The sequence below is a fragment of the Xyrauchen texanus genome, chromosome 2 (genome assembly GCF_025860055.1).
Source record: "Xyrauchen texanus isolate HMW12.3.18 chromosome 2, RBS_HiC_50CHRs, whole genome shotgun sequence".
Lineage (NCBI taxonomy): Eukaryota > Metazoa > Chordata > Actinopteri > Cypriniformes > Catostomidae > Xyrauchen > Xyrauchen texanus.
Window position 1 is genome coordinate 24,437,822 of NC_068277.1, and position 24,978 is coordinate 24,462,799.

General features: G+C 37.1%; 1 protein-coding gene across 3 annotated transcripts; it reads right to left on the bottom strand.

The window, feature by feature from the left end:
• Nucleotides 1-6,906: 6,906 nt before the first annotated feature.
• On the bottom strand, nt 6,907-18,494 carry LOC127652296 (acetylcholinesterase-like). 3 transcript variants are annotated; one of them, XM_052138445.1, is made up of 5 exons: nt 18,252-18,494; nt 11,387-12,864; nt 10,520-10,712; nt 10,154-10,332; nt 6,907-9,729 (listed from the first exon to the last, which is right to left on the bottom strand). In XM_052138445.1, the coding sequence occupies exons 2-5, from the start codon at nt 12,792-12,794 to the stop codon at nt 9,608-9,610; spliced, it is 1,902 nt and encodes a 633-aa protein (XP_051994405.1). In that variant the 5' UTR covers nt 12,795-12,864; nt 18,252-18,494; the 3' UTR covers nt 6,907-9,607. The 3 variants fall into 3 exon arrangements, with proteins under 3 accessions (XP_051994405.1, XP_051994399.1, XP_051994404.1); XM_052138439.1 differs by having other exon boundaries at nt 18,222-18,494; XM_052138444.1 differs by having other exon boundaries at nt 18,217-18,494.
• Between the last annotated feature and the right edge of the window lie 6,484 nt (nt 18,495-24,978).

Sequence of the window (24,978 nt, forward strand, 5' to 3'; positions counted from 1 at the left end):
TTCCCATTGATAAGTGAATGTGTGGGTTTGTTTTTCTTTTGAATAGTTTTTTTACAATTTATTTTAAAGCAGCCAAATTGTTTTGGGTGTAGAATTAGTTGTAGATTTGTGAAATATTGAAATATTTGCAATGGGTAAACTACTTGGTGACTTTAATAGAGTTTTCAGAAACTGAAAAAGTATTTTTAAAAACTTGTTTGAATACAAAAACAAGTTCAACTTCATTGAATTAAGTTGGGGAATTACTTTTTTTTTTTTTTTCTACCTAGGTGCAGGAGACAGACTTCACTGGAAGAGGGGTGTTCGGTAGGTTACTTTGGGAATACCAGGCACCTTTTCTTCTCCCCTGCTGCCTGAAATGCTGGAGAACGGGGATCGAGGGTAAGTGAAATCTATCCTCTGTCTGTTTCAAAGCTTAACCAAAATGGCCCTGGTTTGAATAGGTGAGCAAAGTTAGGCCAGGGTGTGTATGTGTCTATGTAATTGTGTGAGCTTGTCTTTTTGGTCTCCCTCTCCCACCCATTTGCTGTCTATCCTTTTTCTCTCCCTCTCTTTTGCTAACACCCCTACCCCCCCTTTCTCCCTCTCCATGAACGACGGGCAGAAGTAGACAGAAGCAAATGCCTTCTGCAACTGTGCTGATGTGATTATTTGACTCAGACCTTAAATAAACTTCATGAGATGCAACTGTTTTGGGGTGTACTTTGAATATAATCATTAAATAGCGATCAAAGGTTTTTATATTCTTTCGAACACTTGGCTGTTTTTTAACAAAAATTTAGTCTCACCTTGGTCTGCATTTTGCTATAGATGAACTTCATATTTTTTTACTGTGAACTTCAACTTCATGAATATCTTTAAGCAAAAATAAAAGATTATGCTTATGTTAACATACAACAACAGTCATAATTATTTTGTAATTAAGCCTTCATTCTTGCTGACATTAGAATGTGATTACACCACACCAGGAGTGGTGTACTTAAAAGAAAAAAAATTGCTGCCCCTAAAAATGACTGGGTGTTTCCTTTTCTCAACCACAGTTGTGATGATACATTTCTAATAATTTTTAATAACTTTTCTCAGTCATCCGTTTTGAGCAAAATAAAATGTGATTTTCACTAAGTAAATATATTGTTCTGGTTTTCCTCTGTAATTAATGCCACGTTTATATGATGTGCCAGTTTTGTGGGTGTAAACTTCTTTTTCAATAAAAAAAAACAAATAAAATTAGCGAAATAGAAACCAGCAAAATATTCTACACTTTATAAATAAATTCATAAATACACTACAACATCCTGGTTGTCATATCAATTCATCAGTTAGACCATCACTTTTCACATATTTAAAATACATTAATACACCTTAAAATGAATCCTGATTTTGCAATGTCAAGGTCACACCTTTTAAAACTAGACGTTCCCCCTTTTTTGCTCCCCCCACACACATATCTAATACCTACTATGTTGCTTAATACATTACAGACCAAAGATTTATATATTCAGGTCAGAATTAATTTATATTTTCCTGACTATGTATACTTTTCCCCCCTATGCCAAATGTTTGTCTTTTATGTAAGTAGTGTAGTAAGTTTGTGGAATATAAACACATTTGTTTCCCCCCCTGTCCTCTAATTTTACATTTGGAGAAATGTCGCTCTTAATCTCTGGAATTTTTTGTAACAATTATTTTACCATTGTCAGATCATTTAAATTAATAGTGTTATAATACTGGAATTATAATGCTACTAGATAGTTTATCTTTGATTTATTTTAGTGATAATTCAACTTGTTTGACAATATAAAGTCAAAGTAGTAAAGGAAATTACAGATGTAGGTTTTTGATTTTTACCAAAAAACAACAGTTTCTTTATTTTACTCCCACTAGATTTCTCGTGTGGTAATAAACCCTTTTTGACTGTTACACTTTTCTCCTCATCTTCCTCCTTTGTTATCCTCCATTTTGTCTTCATCCTCAACATCCATTTTGGGAAAGTGTGTACACAGTAACTCACTTATTTAATCTCAAAGGGCATTATTAGCTTGGCATGAAAAGACATGGGTGACCACGAGCTTCCTCATGATTGTATGTGCCAGAGAACTTGAAGAAATGCTGTCACTAACACATTTTATAAAAATAATAATAATAATAATTATAGAAAGAATGAATGTGCTTGCATCTATGAAGAGTGCTGTCTCATCAAATGTTGTTCTCTAAGACATTTATTTGATAACTTGTTTTCCAGTAATTGCACAAAATATGGAAATCTGTCTCTATATTAATTAAATTTGACAATTGATTTTGTCCCCATTTGTATTGTAGTAAGGAACACTGGAGTGCTTTGGCATAGTTTTTATTCCGCCCAGAATGCCCTGTAGCAGCACATCATGGTTTGTAATTTCTAAGGGCAAATCATGATGTCCTGTCACTGGGAGCCTGGGACATTCTTTGTTTACTTATAACAGCTTGTTCTACACCTGCAATTGTGTGGTAATTATCATGACATGTCTTCAGGTTTTATCATATGGTTTAATTTAATATGCTTATCAAATGTAGTCTTTATCATAACATTTAATGTAAAAAGCCTGTAGTATTTTGTATTTAGAATTGGGTTATAATTTAAAACTTGCATATTTCTGCATTATATGTATATGCGTAAAATATTTAGCAGAGGTCTATTTCTCAGTACAAATTTGATCACAAATGAATGACACAATAAATACTTAATGGCTGAATCACTAGATTTGGCTTATTTGGCCTATTCAGCGAGATATTCAAAGACAGCTGGAAATTAAAATCCTTGATTTAGTAGTCTATATTTTATGAGATTTTAGTTTTTTTTCATAATGATGTAACCTTTTAAGACCTATAACTGCTGTTTATGAAATCTGTTTCAAGCTATATACATTTTGTATGTTCCTTTCTCACTCTCCACCCTTGGACCACATGATGCCTCAGTGTGCCTGACAGTAGCAGCACATCAATATTGGCAGCTGCCCTCTATCTGGGTTGCCAGTAGGGTTTGTGCTGCTCCTGTCAGACAGACACACTCTACAACTCTACAGTGTATGGAGAAATATGGTAACCACCTGTCCAGAAATGAGATTCTGTATGTATTCACCTTTGCAGTATTATACCAAGATAGATGGTAGTTGTATTTATTTTTAATTCTCTTTTACAGTCATCTGTATGGGAACATTTGGGAAGAGAAAAACATTAAAAATAACAATAAAAACCATACTTAAGTGAAATTAAGTTTATTTACAATACACAATGTCAGTTTTCTTTTTTGTTAGTCTGTTAAAATCAAAGTGTGCTGTCTTCAACACTCTGCTTATAGCTGCCATTCAGGAACAGGTCTAATTGAAAAATTTATGGAAATTTATATAGTGAATATACCCACCCCTGCTCTGCAAAAGCGATTGGCCAGTCAACTGTGCACTTTCAAATGTTTAGAAACCCACTAACCTACAATGTCAGAAAACCCATCAAGTCAGATGGAAGAAACCTTCCTTTTACACACTACCAGAGAATGGTGAGGCAATGCAAAAAAATTTAAAATATCAATTTAGTTAAAGCTACACCTATGTAGCGAAATGTGCAACTGCCACACAGCTTTAAAAAAAGATTTCAGAAAAAATTCAACAAACCTGGCTGAAGATCATCTTGAGTTAAACCCTGTCTAAAGAGTGAAATTTTTAGCTACAATTTTGAGTGGAAAATACAATCAATAATCATATATATATTAAAAAATTTCAAACAGCCTTGGCGCCCAAAACATTTACTGCAAACCAAAGTACTGGCCATTGGTTCTTTGTGGATAGTGGTTGAACAATATGTACAATAATGCATTTACTGTAACTTAATTTAAAATAGGCACCACCACCAATGAGCAGTATTTGCAAGTATTTTTCAAAACTTTATTGTATTCAACAATAAATATTCCTTTATTTTCAAATAAATAAATAAATCTTCAGATTGAAAAGCTTAAGTTTGAGTTGGCCTCAAGTGACATGATTGGTTCCCTTTCCAACTGATGGTATGATTCAGGAAAAGAGATGGAGGATTTCAATGGGATAACAGGCAAGTCACTTGAATTCATGATGAAGGCTGCAAGGAAGTAAATAAACAATACTTTTTTTTATTATGCAATGGTATAATATACAATGAGAAATAATGTTTAAAAAAAAAAAAAAGTATATACATTTGCATATTTGAGGATAGTCATTTAGTTAAAATGTGAAGGACAAATATAATACTAAGGAGATTTCTCTTACCTTGATCAAAATTTAGCTTTTTAGTTATGGAACTATTACCTAGCCCCCTCTATATCTACCAGATCACTGTTTACATCAGAGCCATTCAATGCACTGAGAGTGACATCTGAGGAAAACTATGAATGCCTTGGTTATATTTTACAAAGATAATTTAAAATGATGATTATTTGAAGTGGAAGAAGATTGTGGTAATTTCAAGTGTAAAATAAATGTATGAAGAGATAAGGGCATAATAACGCTTATCATTTCCATACATGGCCATGCTCACCTGCAGTCTTGGATGACATATTGCTAGATGAGACTGTGGTTGGACGATGTAATGTCCCAGTCACCACAACCTGAGATGTTGGCATGGCGACGACTGTAGATGAGGCATGGGTGAGCCAGAGAAACTGGTACCTTTTTAGTGCTCCTCTTTGGAGAATCGGAGGATAAAGGAACACGCCACTGTCACAACCTGCACAATTAACAGGACTTAAAAAGCCTTTGCAAACAAAAACAACAACTGAAGACTGAAATACAGTAAGTCTACCAAATGTATTTACATTTTCTGAAGTATAAAATTAAAAAGTATATTGGATTTTGTTCAATTTCCAAAGAGTGGCAACAGGTTGTCCTTTCCAAATGTAAAGTGTTATTCCCCCTGGATAAATGATTAAATCAAGTTTCATCTGCTCTTGTGGAAAGCACCATTAGCAAAATCTAACCCATATTAACTTTATTCATCTTTGGACAAGACAAAAGCCAAAACAGTGAGAAGGATGTCTTTACACTGTATGCTTCTTGATGGCTGAGCCAAGTGTGCTCAAGTGACCGCTGACTGCAGCATCTCAAACTCTGTTCATCATCTAGCTCTGGAGGGAAACCGCAATGATGGCTACAAAGCCCATAATGCCATTTACAATAATACTTTTACTTGTCTGTGGCCCCGTGGACCATTTACCTTGAATTAAGTCCCAAACTACATTGTAATAATAATATTAAAGAGTTTACATCACTTAATAGTTTGTCAATTTTTTATTTTTTGCTGCACCCATATAATTAAAAATATATATATATTTTTAAAGAAAGGCCAAAGCAGACCTTGTAGTAACCTTGGAGGGATTCTAAACAGTTTTTGGAATTGGTAAACAAAAGTACACTTCAAAGGAAGTAAATAGGAAGACTTGGCAACAAATACTTGTCATTTTCAGTTTTGTGCAAGGTGATTAAATCAAATGTATTTAATAACTGCCCAATAAGTGAAAGGATTGTATTTGGGGCATAAAATACATAATTTGCCCTATAACTATTACCCATATATTTACACAAAATCGTTATAACCCCTCTGTTGATCTTTTTACCCCAAAGGTGGGGTAAAAATGAAAAGTTATTTTAATCAAAAGATCTTTCCGTTTTTCCCCCCCCACACAAATTAGTTGAGTTAGTCAATATTCAATAAAAAATATTTTTTCAATCTTGTTACACTTTGTGACCAAACAAATAGCATATTTTATAAGGTGCGCCTTTAGCCCGTTGTACCCAACGTATCAGATCATCACCACTCCAGAAGTCTGATGCAGTTCTTATATTAAAGGAATAATGCTCAATAGAGTGTCTTACCCTGCTGGACTTGCATCTTCCACAGCTCTCCTAATTTTGTTAATCCAGCTGCAGAAAAGATCTCGCCAACCTAAATATGTAAAGCCAGGCCATAGTTAGCAAGAAATAAACGCTTACGGTAAGTTTCCGAAAAGAAATATGTTTTGAAACTGTTATGAGGAAGGTAAACAATTAGAATGACAGCCAAATTTTGTATTAACAAAAATGGCAAACATATCTAATAGAGACAGTTAGCGTGTATGTATACCATCATGACAAAACCTTTAACTTATGATTGTGTCACGTATTTATAAGCACTTTTTTTTTTTTTTACCTTAGTAGAGGCCGAAGTCATTGTTTTGATTTACAACTGAGAAACAACGACTGCGCTTCAGAAATGTTACGAGCTAGCGGACTTGGCTTGGGTGCCAATCATTACTTAAAATATCTTCGCTACTTATAATACATGAATTCACATTTATGACAATAATCTTTTTTTTTTTTTTTTTTTTACTAAACGGGGAGCTGAAGTGCGCCATAAAAAATGACACAAATTCAAAGGCGCTTATTGGTCTGAATTACAGCAGTCGTTCTTTATTGGTCAGCACCAGAGAGTTACTCCAAACATTCAATGCTGCGTCAAAACGACGCAATTAATTCGACGTTTCTCTCAGTACGTTCTCTTCAGCTGGTACGTGCGTTTCCTTAATATATTCTTTTAGATAGCTCATCTTGCAAATGTACTATTTGTCAACATCAAATAGATTTAAGTTTTCATTTGGTCTTTCATATTGAACCCTATCACTTGGACATTGCACATTTGTTCAAGTACACAATTATGCCAAATGAGTTGTTAAATTTACAAAAAATAAAAAATAAATCTCTCTCTCTATATATACCTCTTTGTTAGCTTATCCTGTATTGTACAATACTAATCTTTGCAATGGCGTATGCTGCCCTCTGGTGCACAAAGCCGTAAGCTCGAATTCACATTCTGTAGTACTTTGAATGAGGGGAAATAAAGACCACACATGCAAGCAGCTTTATTATAATTAAGTCAATAACTGTTTATTGAGGTTGCGTTGGACAACTTCTGATATTATATTCAGACTTGGTGATTATGACAAGGAACACCATGCAGAGGATTTGCACGATGCTGTCACTATTGGCACTCATTTTTACACAGCAGGCAATATCTTGACAAAATAATTAATAAATTATGATAACAAAAATAATTATTGTTAAAAATATGTTGTCAAAGTGCAATAAATGCAGATCAGAAGATGCTTGCTAAGCCATGTACAATGTTCTACATATATTTGGGGTAGAACATATGGATTTTTCAGAGAGAAAATGTTCTCTTTGTGATGTAATTTAGAGGCAGGTAACCTCATTTGCAGCATGTGAAAAATAATTTGCATGAATTTATGACATGAAAATCTTTTCTAAATCTTAAATGCATCTTAAACCAAAGTGATCCCATATTGAACACTAAAGAACAATATCTGTAAGATAGCATATGACAATATATTGCTTTGATAAAACTGCTGATTTATAGTCCGTTACAATATCCATGATCATTGGTATCTATTCATGAACACTGTGTTTCAGTCAAGTCAGTGACATTTCATGAGCATCAATGCATTCAAATATTTATGTTCCATTATAAGTGTACATTGTTATTGCTAACATCAATATTTCTCACTGGGCAATCAGTGTTTTATAGCTATAAACTCGAAAACATAATTAATGGACATCAGCACTAATATTGTCAGAGGATAACAGTCCATTTTTAAAGCACAGAATATAGAGGGATCTGGGACATGCACAAGAGGATTTCATGTGGTGGAAGAGATGGGTAGGCACCTCACTGGACAAGAGGTGCAAGAGCAGCTGTCATTCAGACCCATAAACCAGTACACATGATCATACTATACTTGCAAGACATTATCTTGTTCATCCGATCCAACATATATAGCAAGAATAAGATATTATTTCCATTTTAAATTTTAAATTAAATTTTTTATAGCTAATCTACATTACTCATTCAGAGGTTAAATGCTTAATGACAAACTATTATTTTATGTGCTGGAAGACCTGCTGTCTTATCAGTTTCAGATCCCTTCCACAGTGTTAACAAAACTGTAGATAAATGGTACTGGACAAATAAACTGATATAGCTTTGTAAAAACAGGCCGACAGGAGGTTAATGAGACCGCATAAACAGACTAGAATTCAAAAATTCAGCATGTTCATACTTAAAATGAGTATGCAAATTGGGACAATGTGTATGTGAGAATGATTGACCATGATACATTCAAACTGTAAAAAAGTTTTAAGAATGTTTGATACAGATTCACAGGCAAAATAGAAATATTCAACAATCTTAATAAATACACAAAAAAATAAAATATTTGCTCTATTTTAAACTTAAAAACACTCCATGTGAAATTTTATCTCTTTTGATATTTGATGCAATCATGCAAATAATTTACTTTTTTTAATTTTTTTTTTAAATATACTACAATAAATATAGAATATATGATAGGAGTGGCTTTTGTAACCCTGTATATTTTTTCAGTCCTTGCATCTTCTCTTTTGGCTGTTTTCTTTCATAATCCTTCCACTGCATCAAAAGGGTAAAGGTGGGGCTGGAGTTAAGATGGCTGACACAGCGGGCTATCATTTCGAATGAGCACTAAGTAAATTACTCTCCCTCCATTATCGTAATGAGAATCCTTTCCCATCGAGAGAGGGAGACCGCAAGGAACAAATTATATTGACCCTTTGGCACACAGTCAGCATTACTCTTACTCACCATTCTCTCTTTGTCTTTCTAGGATAAACACTGAAGCATACAATTCCCAAAATAAATTCTGAATAATGGAGAGGTGATATTCACAAATGGTATTGTACATATAGATACAAACTGACCCATGTAGTATATGGTATATGGTAAATGCACAATTTCTTTCTCTCTCACGCACGCACGCACGCACGCACACACACACACACACACACACACCAAGACTCATGCCGTGGGCACCAGAATTCATGCAATATGCGTAGAAATAAAATAAAAAAAACATTTTAAATATCAGTACATTATAACATTCTCGCCCACACAAAAACAAAATTCTGAATAGTTTGCCAGCATACATTAAATTGAGTTGGCCCACAGTCAGAAATTAGAGACAGCAGACAAGGTTCACGCAATAACCGGAGCAAAGAAGCACACAAAATGCTGAATAGATTTGGTAGATGGAGAGTAGAGATAAACACATGGTAAAGCAGCCATTATAATTTAAGCCTACAAGAACAAGGTACAAAAAAACAATTTGGGATCCCGTGGACCAGAGTGAATGAGGGGTTTCGGCTTCCAGTGGAACAGATAGATGCACACGCTCACTTTTCAGAGGTAATATAGCAACTACAACATTTTTCTGATACATACATTTTGATGACCATAACACTTAATCTCTTATAGCAGCTTGCATTCACCTCTCCTTCCATGTAATATAATTGTGTGATGAGAACAATGACCTGCAATTGGAAGAACAAAACTCTACACAGAAAATATAAGTGCAACATTCACAAATGCACTTATGTCTACTCACCTATAGTTATCAACAAATATTTAATTGAGATCTTGGAAACTTTGCCTTTCTGAAAAGAGACTATTAAGTGATGTGGTCATCAGTTTTCCTTTTTTTTTTTAAATCTGCACTCACTTATGTTTATGTCAGATTTATCTAGAAATCTGTACAGCGCTCCTGCTTGCTATAATGGTCAAACTGGCTCTTCCAGTGCATCATGTAAGAACTCCAGCGGTGAAACTCCACTTTCCACTGTCGCTCAACATCATCGATGTTGTCTGGGTAAGGGCAGAAAAAAATTATACCATGAGTCTTAACAGAAAGGTAAGAGAAACAGAAGTATTTTAAAAGTGCAGAAAACACCTCACATCACAGAGCATTGGCCAAGGGCCCCCAAAGGAAAATATATAATTAACGTTTTTATGCACGTTGTAGACAAGGTGAACCTAGTTTTTTGTGTGATTTAATTTTACTCTTGTTACGTAGCCTCCCTCACCTAAACAGCAGTAATTTTCAATGGTCCACACATAAAACAAAAGCCTGCAGTTTCTCACCTTAAAACTAATCTGAACATTCAAATGACCAAGAGGTAGGCCTGTGTAGTTTCTCTATGTCCACATTAATAAATATCAGAAAAGCTCTATTTAAACAAATATAAATATATATATATATATATGTATATGTGTGTGCATATTTTTTTACCTGTGATGTTAAGCAGATGAGGCAGGAAGCGGTTCCACAGAGCACAAACTTGCGGTTTTAGACCCTTGTGCACCTTCAGTAGTTCTGTATTCAAACCCACATGCTTCTGCTCAGTAGCTGTAAATTGAGGCCACCGTCTCCGACTGTCTATGGTTCCATCAACATTAATGTTAGGATTACTTCAAGGGGGGAGACAGAAAAAGAATCATCTTTAAAGGCAACACTACAAAAACATTCCAACCTCCAAAACAATCAGATAAATAGTTTATAAAACGATAAAAAGTTTCCAAAAAAAAAAAAAAGGCATGTTAACAAACGTGTTCATTTGAAGATTTTGTGTTCTCTCCTTATTATGTTATCTCTTACCCAGTGCGGGCAAAATTGGCCCAATATTTCATCATACGTCGGCTGAGTTTCTCTTCCTCTGCTGTGTAATTGAGCCTTTTCTCTAAAGGCAGGCCAAATACAAACTCAATCTCATAACCATGAATTACACCCATCCACTCAGGCCAGGCCAGGTTAGAGGCTCTATGGTCAAACAAGTAGAGGTACACAGCACCTAAGGACAAAAAAAGGAGTATAAACTGGGTAAACAGTCATTAAATACATGAATGATGCACAAAGTTTTTAACAGCTGCTGCTTCACTTCAGACCTGCATGTTTATATTCTGTTCTTATTTGGTCCACCACTACAGCGAGTTGTGTAAGCGGCTCTGCCGCTGTGGCTTGGACGGGACATTTCTGATGTGTGATCAAGCTCTGTGCTTGAGGTACTGCCATTTTTCTTTGCTCTGTGGTGTGGGAGTTGCAGGTTGTTTAGGTTTGTTTCATTGCTCCAGCAGGGACTGTTTGTTTGGACATTTTATCATGTTGCACAATCACTTGTCTGGACTACATTGTTGTAGTTCTTTTATGTTTTGTTAAACACCCTGAGTACCCAAAAAGCTCTATATATATTATGTAAACATGCAGTATTTGTGTTGTAATTATCCCAGTGAATAACTTCAATTGCAGACATGGATGGTAATTTTATATAAACATACAATCCCCTTGAGGGTATGACAAGCTACAACATTTCAATTAATATTCCAAATCTTTACCCAATAAGATACAGCATCACATTTTAGTCCACTAGCAATTCCATTTATAACTCCAAATTGTAACCCAAACATCCCTATTGTTGATGCGAGATGTATTACACAGCCTGTATTCTTTATTACTGTAATGCCTTACCATTTGAGTTACTGTTGTAGCCTGTTGATCCTGAGTTTCCCCAGCCCAGTGTCCCTTGAACAGCTGCTCCTGTCTGGAATTGGACACCAGTGTGCTGGACATATGACTTTGCAAAGTGCTGTAGAGGACAGATAACATTTTGATCTCCTACAATATCATCCATGGCATCTCGATTCTTTTGAGGGTTGTTCTCATCCATCCAATCAGTGTACTGAAGGATAACTGCCTCCAAGCCAATCTCATTAGCATGAGGAACACTCATCTTCACACCTTCAAGGAAGTCCTCTCGTGATATCAAACTTTCATTGTCTTTACTAAATCCTGGTGCACCATAAATCAAGAAGTAAGATCCTTCATCCTGATTTACACCCATGAGGATCTGAGTGTATTTAAAGTTCCCTGAGCTGAGCATTGCATCAGGGGTGTCAGGGAGCACCACGCCATCTATGACAGGTACAAAAGAGAAGCGAAACAGGCTGTTATAGGGGAGTAGTTGCCACTCCAGATTAATAAGATCCTGTGGATCTTTGTTTCTCAGGCAGTCAACCAGCTCCGTGTCATTGCCCTTCCTGCAGCCAATGAGTTTGCCCAGCAAGGTGGCTCTCCGATGGGCCTCCTCAAAGCTAACAGTAGCCCATGGTGTATTAGGAACACCACTCTGCATTATGGCACGTGTGAAATATGGGTGGCTGTCTGGTGACAGAAGATGCATGCCCACTGAGGCTCCTCCAGCACTTTCTCCAAAAATGGTGACCTGTTTTGGGTTTCCTCCGAAGAAGTGAATGTTATCTTGCACCCATTGAAGAGCCATCCTCTGGTCAAGGAGACCCATATTTCCTGGGGCTTCTGATGAGCCATTGAGTGCAAGGAATCCAAAAGCTCCAACACGATAGTTCATAGATACAACTACTACCTTTTCAGAGTTAGCCAAGTACCGGCCATCATAGACATCAAGTGAGGAGGAGCCACTATAGAAGCCACCACCATATATCCAGACCATTACTGTGAGATTTTGTGGCCTAGGGGAAGGAGGCACCCACACATTTATGTAAAGGCAGTCCTCACTCATCATTCTGTTGGGGTTCCACATCTCGCTACCGGGAAATCCTGGGTAAGAAGTGTCTACAAACTGATAGCAGGCATTTGGGTAGTCTCTTGCCTCAAAGACACCATTCCAAGGTTTTTTGGGCTCTGCATGCTTGAAACGCCTCTTCCCAAGAGGAGGTTCAGCATACGGGATGCCCAAGAAAGCGATCACGTGATTCCGGTCGGGAACAGGCAAGCGTACACCCTGCACGCGGCCCAACCTAGTATTTACTATGAGGTCAGATTCACTTTGCGTAAGACAGCAGTGGAAAAGGAACATGAGGAGCACACAGGGCAGAGGGAAAATGTCTAAGGTCTTCATGATGTATTTCCTTTTGTTAGTTAGGAAAGTATTGTGATATCTCTTTTCTGTAAGCTAAGCTCAGTACAACCTGTGGATGAAAAGACACAAGATGAAAAGTTCAGACAACAAAATTGTTGTTCAAGAAAGGGATAGAATGAAAGGGTTAAAAAAAGAGTAAAAAAACTACAATAAAAAAGGGAGCAGCCATTACAGTAAAAATTAGTAAGAAAGGGAGAGCGTTGTTGGAAATCTACAGGCCATGAAACACTGTTCAACAAAAAGGGACTGATGCACAGGGTGTGCCGCAGTCTGATGGGCTGATTATGCTCATTTTCTATGAGCCTAAAAACACTTGTGAGGTGGATGTTTGTTTTACATGTTGTCTAGTTGCCATGATGACTGGATTAGGTCTAGAGGCACAGTTAGGAATGTAAGTACATGAATTTGACTGCATCTGTGTGAGTGTCTGCTTCAATGAGGCTATTTCTGTTCCCCTGCCTCTTTCCTGTGTGGGGTTCTATTTTTGAGGGTGTCACTCTCAGTCATCTGCCTCTGTCTATCCAACCCTTTCTGTTACGTGCGAGTTACAGAAAGCGATCTCTGCAACCAAGCTTTCATCTTTTGCACAATTAAGAGGGATCACGGTTGGGGTGAACAGCTTTTTTGGGCCTATTCTTCATATTCTTCAGGCTCTCAAGAGTTACTGTAGGTCTATAGATCATAAACATTAAGGCTATGTTAGGGACAGGTTCCCATCTGCATTAAGCTGTGCAGCTCATTACATAATCCGCTGGCTGATTTAGATACCTATCTTAAAATATTAATAAGAATATTATATTGGAGTCAATGTTGAAAAAGAGGCATGGGGGACTGTAATGCAATTCATCGGACACAGCACCTCAATGGATTTATTAATATCTTAAAAGACAGCTGCATGCCGGAAATGGGGGCAAGGGTAGCTATAAGCATCAGGGGATGGGCAGAGAGGGAGAGGTTGCCTGGACTCAAATTAGATCCTGGCATTCATGTATGAAGTTCACAAGGGGGAGGAGGGGGTGCTTTCATCTTGGGATTACACGTTGATATGCACTCAATCACATCATATAAACACACCTCTTTCTTTCTGTACTCTTCCTAGCCCCTATTCCCCAAATTCATTCCTGTAATTTTTGAGCCCTGTGATTTAAATCCAATGAGAAACTTTAATACTAAACCATTAAGCACTACTTTCTCTTTATTTGTCTGTATTGCATCCTCTCTTTTTGTACAGCCTATCTGTACTTGGGTTTACCACCGCTTTCTTTCCACGATCCAACTCATTTTCTAACATTGAGCACATTTTCATAGTGAAAATAATAATCTGATTACTCCCAAATAATTTTATTTAAAAAATCTGACAAAGCAAGAAAACCGTGTTTACATGAGATTTGAAACAATCACGTTCTCTGCTTTTGACATCAAACTGTGAAGAGACATGCGCTCAACACGTGAGCACATTGGATAAGTTGGTGAGAACAATGGTAAAGGTGTTTACATGCCATGCAATATCGGAGTAATGGGCAAAAATCTACCCGTGTTGACCAGTTTATTCTTACACTGTTTAAGACCTTACACCAATAAAGGAATGCTGTTTATTCCATTTATATAACCACACATGCTGTCGGGTTATTATGCATAATCTTGTATGAACATGCATGTAAATGCGCTTATTATTAATCACTCGTCTTTTTCCTTTATTTGTTTGTCAAAATCACAATTTCTGTATTAATGAAGGGGTGGAGTGGCATTTGAACCACCAACTTTGTAACCACTAGCAGTAGAAACAAATAGATGTCCTTATCAATAGAGGTAGACTGATATGTCGGTTATATATGGGATATACAGTCAGGTCCATAAATATTGGGACATCGACACAATTCTAATATTTTTGGCTCTATACACCACCACAATGGATTTGAAATGAAACGAACAAGATGTGCTTTAACTGCAGACTTTCAGCTTTAATTTGAGGGTATTTACATCCAAATCAGCTGAACGGTGTAGGAATTACTACAGTTTGTATATGTGGCTCCCACTTTTTAAGGGACCAAAAGTAATGGGACAAATTAACAATCATAAATCAAACTTTCACTTTGTAATACTTGGTTGCAAATCCTTTGCAGTCAATTACAGCCTGAAGTCTGGAACGCATAGACATCACCAGACGCTGGGTTTCATCCCTGGTGATGCTCTGCCAGGCCTCTAATGCAACTGTCTTCAGTTCCTGCTTGTTCTTGGGGCATTTTCCCTTCAGTTTTGTCTTTAGCAAGTGAAATGCATGCTCAATCGGATTCAGGTCAGGTGATTGACTTGGCCATTGCATAACATTCCACTTCTTTCCCTTAAAAAGCTCTTTGGTTGCTTTCGCAGTATGCTTCGGGTCATTGTCCATCTGTACTGTGAAGCACCGTCCAATGAGTTCTGAAGCATTTGGCTGAATATGAGCAGATAATATTGCCCGAAACACTTCAGAATTCATCGTGCTGCTTTTGTCAGCAGTCACATCATCAATAAATACAAGAGAACCAGTTCCATTGGCAGCCATACATGCCCACGCCATGACACTACCACCACCATGCTTCACTGATGAGGTGGTATGCTTTGGATCATGAGCAGTTCCTTTCCTTCTCCATACTCTTCTCTTCCCATCACTCTGGTACAAGTTGATCTTTGTCTCATCTGTCCATAGGATGTTGCTCCAGAACTGTGAAGGCTTTTTTATGTTGTTTGGCAAACTCTAATCTGGCCTTCCTGTTTTTGAGGCTCACCAATGGTTTACATCTTGTGATGAACCCTCTGTATTCACTCTGGTGAAGTCTTCTCTTGATTGTTGACTTTGACACACATACGCCTACCTCCTGGAGAGTGTTCTTGATCTGACCAACTGTTGTGAAGGGTGTTTTCTTCACCAGGGAAAGAATTCTTCGGTCATCCACCACAGTTGTTTTCCGTGGTCTTCCAGGTCTTTTGGTGTTGCTGAGCTCACCTGTGCGTTCTTTCTTTTTAAGACTGTTCCAAACAGTTGATTTGGACACACCTATTGTTTTTGCTATCTCTCTGATGGGTTTGTTTTGATTTTTCAGCCTAATGATGGCTTGCTTCACTGATAGTGACAGCTCTTTGGATCTCATATTGAGAGTTGACAGCAACAGATTACAAATGCAAATAGCACACTTGAAATGAACTCTGGACCTTTTATCTGCTCCTTGTAAATGGGATAATGAGGGAATAACACACACCTGGCCATGGAACAGCCGAGCAGCCAATTGTCCCATTACTTTTGGTCCATTAAAAAGTGGGAGGCACATATACAAACTGTTGTAATTCCTACACCGTTCACCTGATTTGGATGTAAATACCCTCAAATTAAATCTGAAAGTCTGCAGTTAAATAACATCTTGTTCGTTTCATTTCAATAAATTTATTGTGGTGGTGTATAGAGCCAAAAAGATTAGAATTGTGTCGATGTCCCAATATTTATGGACCTGACTGTATACTGATTAATCGGTGTGGATAGTTGCTTTTTGAAACTATCAGTTATCAGCAAAAATCTACACGGATAGTTTTTTTTGTTTTCATTCCTCAGTGTTCCTATGTGACGTGCGCATTTTTATGAGATATTATATATATATATATATATATATATATATATATATATATATATATATATATATATATATATATATATATATATATATATATATATATATATATATATATAAAAGCATTGTTATGAAAATAAGAGCCCCTTGTGATATTTCGGTCTTGTTTACGGTCCTGTATTATGCACCAAATCTTAATTTCTTCTAGTTATTATTGGAATTTTGATTGCACTATAAACTGCATCTTGGAATTTATTTATTTTTGTACTCTTGTAGACTCTGTCTGTACCCGTCATAGTAAGGAAAGACTAAGATTTATTTATTTAAATCAAATTTAAAAACTATAGGCTGATCAGTCTGTTATCGGCCCTTTCCACCACCTTGGTTATCAGTATCCACTATAGGTTCACCTTTACTACTCAATAAAACCATACAACCCGAAATGACGTTCTATCAAGCCGTTAGTTCATTGTGACGTGCCGGCATGCCAGAAAATTGTAACAGTGACAGTTTGATGAGCGCCACTGAGGAATTTTCCGTGTTGTGGTGTGTCCATCTAATATTTCATGAGAGAGAGAGCTCCGAAAGCTAACGCGTCAAGCTCACACTGTGCTCATGCCAACTGTAGAGACTCCATTATTATCATCATCAGAGTTACAACAACGATATTTTAAGCTTTCAAACTACCCCCAGTTGAGGGGGTAGTGTGTAGGCTACAATAGAATTTTAACATTAATTGGCCTTCTCTGAGACAGTTGTACAACTATAATTAACTCATCCCGGCAGGATTCAATTGGGTTTATCATAAACTGCATCAACACCAGAGTCAAAAGTCTCTAAGTAATTATGGGAATAGATGATTAACTCTAAACAAAGAATAAATGAACTATTTTATCATAATACAAAACACTGAATTCAAAGCATCATGCATTGCGGTGAACTTAAATAAATAGATAAACAGGCTCATGCAGGCTAAATTACAAATTCAGCGCTGCATACAAGCAACACTCAAAGGAGACGAGCTCTTCGGTGAGCCTCTAATAATGTGGAAGAAAACAAAAAAAGATGTGATTACAAAACAGGCGCAGGAAGGTAAACAAGATTTAATTTGAAGGAACCGCAACTGTGGCCTCAGAGTGCGCGTGCGTTGGTCTACGCGCACGGGCAAATAGTTACATCCATTTATTAGTGCCACACAATCTTACCACTGAAGGCACGAACTTGATTTTTTTTTATATAGATTTGGTCAACACGTGTACATAATGCTTAGCCTTTGACAGGTATCTTGCTTTATTCGTATTTAGCATACTCTGTCAGATAACCAGAATAAAAAGGCAGTGCTTCACATTACATTACAATTATGCAACATAACAATATCATAGCGAATGGTTTGGCCAACAAAATGACATAAATACAATAACCAACGTGGTTAAATGTTCTTATATTTTTTAATGAAACGCAGTTACATATTTACTGAGCATGACTGTGTAATAATAACACAGACAGGTCATGACAAGGAACAGATACTTCTAATTAAACATAACAAATAACCACATAATCGAACCGCATACAGATGCGATCCGCATGTCAACTGTGTAGTAAAGAGAAATATTTGATTCTTAGGTTACATTTGCAACACAATTAATGTAAATATCCCCAGAAACACTGAAAACAGGCGTATGTGTATTGGCAGGTGCAACGCGTTAAGATGCCAAAACCCATCATCTAGGCTATATATTTATTACTCTATTTTGCCTGCTGAACTAGTCAACTAGAGAAAATAAGTACTCGAGCAATACCTCACCGAAGCTGCTAAGATGCCCGAATCCTGTACCTGGAGACTGTCGTTTACAAGCCGCCTTTGCTTCAGTGCCTCTCTCCCTTGGGCTCTTCCTCTCCCTGTCCTTGAACGAAGCAAACCAGAATTCTTGCCGCGTCGTAGAGCGATAATTATAAATCAGGACAACGGGACTGCGGTAAGCGTGAATGGAGTGAATTATAGTCTCGTCTGTCTGATTCTAACGCTTGATCTAGCCCGTGACAGAACTAGGCGAAGACGAGTCTATGATGATGTTAGGCGTGCTGCACTGCTCTGTCGATAGGGGGAGACTTTTTATAATAAGAATCGACAAACAAACAAACAAACCATAGAGCTCTCGCGAGACGAACCACCTCTGCTGTTCTGTCTCTACCTTACTTTCCAAAACAGCATAATATGTGGGACGCAAATACGTCAGCATTTCATACAGTGCAAATTAAGACTGATTGTATTATTATTTCTTGAACGACCGTTCAAATAATCAGCAAACGCTGCTGCACAGAGCACATTCATTTTCGGTATTTACATCTAATATCTTTTCTAAACCGCTATCTCAGTGGTGTTGTAGTGTCTGAAGAGGTGGGCATACTGTGAATTTATGAAAGATAGCGAGGGTTACTTTTGAAATGTATTCCTCTACAGATGACAGAATACATGTTGTAAAATGTAATTTGAAGCGTATTCCATTAGATTACTCAAGGCCAGTAACGTATTCTAAATACTTTGGATTACTTCTTCAGCACTGGTAGATTTTTTTTTTCTCATTTGTTTTGACTATAAAAACTCTGCCACTAAGACAAAATACATGTTAAAAATACATTCTCTGAAAAAACTAAATATCTTATGCAGTGTTGTTTCTAAAACAAGATTAATCAAATTGATCTTTTAAGGATTTTTAGATATTGTTACATGAAAACAATACAACAATTCTTATCAAGAATGATTTTTTTCCCTAATATCAAAGGTCTTACTAGAAAAAAGAAATTATGATCCAACATTAATTTTCTTGATAAATAATATAATCGTGCCTGTAACCAGGGCTGGATTTGTAATCTGGCATACCGTGCATTTTGCCAGTGGGCCGACACTCTTTGGGGCCGATCAGGGGCAAACTGGTCATCGGGAGATCCGAGCAGGACGGTGGGTCGGCCACGAAATGTGCTGAGATGAGCTAAAAATGAGCCACTGCGTTATGCAGAACGGACCACAAAACGGTGGCGCGATATGCGGAAAAGGACATTGAACACCCCAACAAGTTTTGGGCCAGTTGCCATGAAAAATTCCAGGCCGATTTCTCTTCCCAGTCCAGCCCTGCTGGTAATATGTGCATGTTAAAATGGCTAGAAATAGCATTTTAGCTTAGCGTAAAGCTGACAGTTTACACAAGAAATTTCTTCTGCTCCAGACTTCCAAACACATCATAAGAAAGTGTTTCACCGCTGTTTAAATGCACTTTGAATCGCATCATTTATATGTATAAATGTTTTCCATCTGAAAGGACTAAATATTAAATGAAACAAACGAAAATAAAATCCAAAGTAATCTCTTCAGTAATCAAAATACTTTTTGAACGTAACTGTATTCTAAATGCAAGTTATTTAAATTTTAGCTGTTGTGGAATACAGTTACTTATATTTTGTATTCTAAATACGCAATCCTGTTACATGTATTATGTTTCTCCCCAACTGTGTGTGTGTGTACATTTTATATATATATATATATATATATATATATATATATATATATATATATATATATATATATATATATATATATATACTTGCATACATAAATACAGTTGAAGTCAGAAGTTTACATACACCTTAGCCAAATACTTTTAAACTCAGTTTTTCACAAGTCTTGAAATGTAATTGTAGAAAACATTCCCTGTCTTAGGTCAGTTAGGATCACTACTTTATTTTAAGAATGTGAATATCAGGATAATAGTAGAGAATGATTCATTTCAGCTTTTATTTCTTTCATCACATTTCCAGTGGGTAAGAAGTTTTTTTAGTATTCGATAGCATTGCCTTTTAATTGTTTAACTTGGGTCAAATATTTTGGATAGACTTCCACACAAGCTTCTCACAATAAGTTGCTGGAATTTTGGCCCATTCCTCCAGACAAAACTGGTATAACTCAGCGCATGCTTTTTTTATCGGATTTTCCTCGCTTTTTCTATCGGATTGAGGTTAGGGCTTTGTGATGGCCACTCCAATACCTTGACTGTTGTCCTTAAGCCATTTTGCCACAACTTTTGAGGCATGCTTGGGGTCATTGTCCATTTGGAAGACCCATGTGCAATAGTGCTTTAACTTCCTGGCTGATGTTTTGAGATGTTGCGTAAATATATCCACATTATTTTCCTTCCTCATGATGCCATCTATTTTGTGAAGTGCACCAGTCCCTCCTGCAGCAAAGCACCCCACAACATAATGCTGCCCCCCTTCACGGTTGGGATGGTGTTCTTCGGCTTACAAGCCTCATCTTTTTTCCTCCAAACATAACAATGGTCATTATGGCCAAACAGTTAAATTTTGTTTTTCTCCATCAAACCAGAGGAAACATTTTTGTCCTCATGGGCACTTGCAAACTGTAAGTAGTTTTTTTATGGCAGTTTTGAAAAATTAGTATTCAGGTGCCTGTCCAACTGTTTGATGAGCACAAATGTGCACGTTTGCTTGCACAAATGCAGTATTCAAACACACACACACACACACACACACACACACACACACACACACACACACACACACACACACACACACACACACACACACACACACACACACATTGGTGCAGCTGTCCTTATGAGGACTCTCCATAGACATAATGATTTTTGTACTGTAAGAACTATAGATTCTATTCTCTAACCCTACCCCTAAGTAACAATAAATAAATTAGGAAAAAAGATCTAATGCAATATTTTTTGATAAAATATGGATTATGTGAGATTCACAAACCAGTTAAATGGGTCAGTCTTTTTGACCCAGAAACACAAGGAGTGGAAGCCAATGAGAGAAACAGCGCAAGTGTCAAGTGTCACATCACTATGTAGCACACAGGTATACGTTTCTGTCAGTATGATCTGATTTTAATAAAGGCAGGGTGTCCCATGTATTTTAAATGGCATCCATTTATGCAATTTATCAATTACAATATTTGTTTGGCCAAAATAATGATTTCCAATTTTTTGTATGTTACCCTTTTCATGAATCGTTTTGTGGTTAATTATTGTTTTACTTTTGAAATGTAGGAAAAAATGTAGAAGCCAATAAAAAGGCTGTTTTTCACTCTTAAATAAAATAAAATAATTGATCCTGTAAACAAAGCACAAATCAAATATGGCAACAAGTCAATATTATCAAACCCAATTTGTTCTTGTGGATCTCATGACCAAACATCATGACACCATCACATTTGGAAGCTTGATGTAATTGATGTGTCTTCATATTTGATTTGGACTCTATATACCTGCATTAATGAATGATTTGATTTGACTGTGAATAAAGACTTAATTTTGGTCTGTTCATCATACAAAGTGTGATCTTATGCTTTCAGAAGACTTACATTTTAAAGTGAGCGAAAACCAATCATAACATTATTTGATATATATAACCTTTTGTGTTCTGCAGTTGAAAGAGTAAATGGGTTTAGGGCCACATAAGGGTGAGTAGATAATGACAGATATTTTTTATATTTGGGGAACTATTCCTTTTATGCTTCTTCAGAAACAGGATTGTAAACACCATTGTCACTAATTATGTCTTTGTATATCCATCTTCTTCCCTTACTCGAAAGTCACTCAGATTGTTATTCAATCACAATTACAAATTACACAAGGTTGTAGGCAGAAACTCTGGGGAACGCAGATAGACTGAAAATGTGCATGGATGTGCACATCCATTTATGTCCTTTTATGTGGTTTTGTTCAAATAAGTATGTGTGTGTAAATAAACAGGATGATGTCAAGTCAGTTCTTTTAGTATAGTGCTTTTCACAACACGCATCGTTTTAAAGCAACTTTACAGAATATTAGGCTGTAACATAAAATTATGCTGTAATGTTTGTGATGTAGTGCTTAAAGTGCTCATTGAGCAGTTTAAATTAATCATGTAGGCTTTAAGTAGCGTTATAGTAAATAATGACTGATTTTATATTTGGGGGAACTATTCCTTTTAGCTTCTTCAGAAACAGGATTGTAAACACCGTTGTCACTAATTATGTCTTTGTATATCCATCTTCTTCCCTAACTGGAAAGTCACTTGGATTGTAATTCAATTAGAAATTGCACAAGAGGGTAGGCAGAAACTCTGTGGAAGGCAGATAGACATGTGCATGGCATATATATATGTTTGTGCCATAGTTGATGTGTACATCCTTTATGTGGTTTTGTTCAAATAAATATGTGTGTGTAAATAAACAGTATGATGCCAATTACATTTTTTTTAGTATGACACATCGTTTCAAAGCAACTTTACAGAAAATTATGCTGTAATGTCTTAAAGGTGTTTAAATGAAAATGTGATTGAAAATCATGCAGGCTTTAAGTAGTTAATTCATTGTCAATGTATTCCATTTTAAGAGAGTATAGTCAATCCCATGACTAATATGATGCAAGCAGAGGTCAGTGAGGTGTGCTTCACAGTCCGGCTGGAAGCTTGTGGCAGTTAATTCCCGGTGAACTCCTGTGGTGCAGGAAGTGACCAGTGAAGAATCTCTTGTTGTATGCTAAGAGTTGAGAGCAGTTCATACTCTGTGAACTCTATAATAATAGATTGAAGTAATGACGACAGTGATCATTGAGGCTCCCCTCACTGTTTGGTTTGCACAGGTGGCAGCAAAATATCTATGCTCCTGAGCGCATGTGGCATAATAGCTCTACTCATTGTAACAGGAGCGGTGTTCGCTTCCAGCACTCTCCGCTGTCATGTCTCCGCTTGGCACCACAGAGCATCCTGCATGCTCGCCACTTGATAGGAGACATTAAAAGACACTTACGTGCAGGCCGCGGGCCTGGGAGAGGTGTGGGAAATGCTGCGGGAGATGCTGAAAATGTTGGCGATGTTGACGAAGGTCATTGCTGACTTGGAGGATCTTGCTGTTATACGTCGATTGATCATCACCATGGAGGCGAAGTTTACAGATGTTGTTAAAAAATGGGGAATGTCGAGAAATTAATCGATTACCTGGAGTTATCGGAGGGGGAATGATCAGCTAGCAACCAAAATGGATTTGGAGCATGTCTGGGAGAAGTTGAGGACATGGAAAACCATAGCCAGCGGAATAATGTCTGTATCGTGAGAGTCCCAGAGGGAGTGGAGGTAGAGGATATGGTGGAATTCATGGATTTTCTCTTTCTGAGTCTGCTGGACACAGCAGGCCATAAGAAATCAAGCGAGCTCACAGGGTTCTGGGATGGCGATCTACGGAGTGAGACAGGGCCCCGATCACTCCCCGAAATTTCTGAGGTCATCTGATAAAAATCTTGTCACGCGAGGGGTAAAGGAAGGCTTTCTTGGAAGAACCACAGCATTTTCTTGTTCCCAGTCTTTGCGAACTCGACAAGAGAAACGTGATCGATTCAAGGAATGCAAGAAACTTTTACATCAAAGGAAGGTCGCTTTTGCACTGATATTCCTGGCCAAATTGAGAATAGATGCTAAGGATGGCCGTAAAACATTCACATGCCCACAGCAAGCAATGGCCTTCATAAAGTCAATGGCATGAGTAAGTCATCTTCTGGTACTCACGTTGCAGCTGAGTGGTCCGGCTCACTGGACATTCGCTTGACTGTTTGAAGAATCTGCGCGCTCTTTTTGTGGTGTTCCACCTAGCAGCTGGCATTTATTTTGTAGAGCAACACACCTTCGGGACTTTTTTGGGGATTAATCTACATGCTCTTTGTGCTAAGTCAGCCTATCTGGAGTTTATTTTGTGGAGTATTTCTTGCAAAGTCATTGGAGTAAGTTATTTGCTTGCAATCATGTTGCAGCCAAATGGACTGTCTCACTGAACACTCGCTTGACAGTTTGAGTAATCTGAACATTTTATTTGTGCTGGTGCCACCCATTGGCTGGAGTTTAGATTGTAGAAAAACACACCTTCAGGATAGTTTTGTAGATGAATCTACATGCTCTTTGTGTTTATTCTGCCTATTGGCTGGAGTTTGTTTTATAGATTATCTTTGTGTAATTCTGTCTCACAAAATTTGTATTGAAACACCTGACTGAGCAATCCGATGGCAAGGGTGTCGTGGGGGCTCTCATAGGCGTGCATGGACTGTTTGAGCTTGGAGGGATGGCACCAGTTGGCACTATCGTGCATGGGATAATGCACACGTTTTTCTTTTTTCAAGTTTCTTTTATTCTAGGGGATGTTCTGGCTTTATTTGTTGCACTAATATTGTAATGTGCTCTTTATAATCTTGTCTTTGACACACAATCTATTTTTTCTTATGTTATAATGTTAAATTGAATGGATTGTCTGTCTCCACGTGGAATGTGCATGGGTTGGGGCACCCCATAAAAAGAAGGAAGGTTATTTCTGTTCTAAAGCATATATTGTGTTTCTTCAAGAAATGCCCCTTTCTCCACAGGAAGCTGAAAAAGTTGGAAAATATGGGGTGGAATGTTTTTTTTTTTTATAGTGCTGGCACGAGTAAGAGCAGGGGAGTCATTACACTGATAAATAAACATCTACTATTCAAATTTCTCAAACATAGTAAAGATAAATTAGGAAG

Bases quoted from the DNA above. Each gene is read 5' to 3' on its own strand.
- LOC127652296 (XM_052138445.1), bottom strand. From the start codon at position 12,794: ATGAAGACCTTAGACATTTTCCCTCTGCCCTGTGTGCTCCTCATGTTC. The intron at 10,713-11,386 runs GTAAGGCATTAC...TTTTGTCCTTAG, and splicing joins CTACAACAGTAACTCAAATG to GTGCTGTGTACCTCTACTTG. The intron at 9,730-10,153 runs GTAAAAAAATAT...GCCCTTACCCAG, and splicing joins TCATCTGCTTAACATCACAG to ACAACATCGATGATGTTGAG.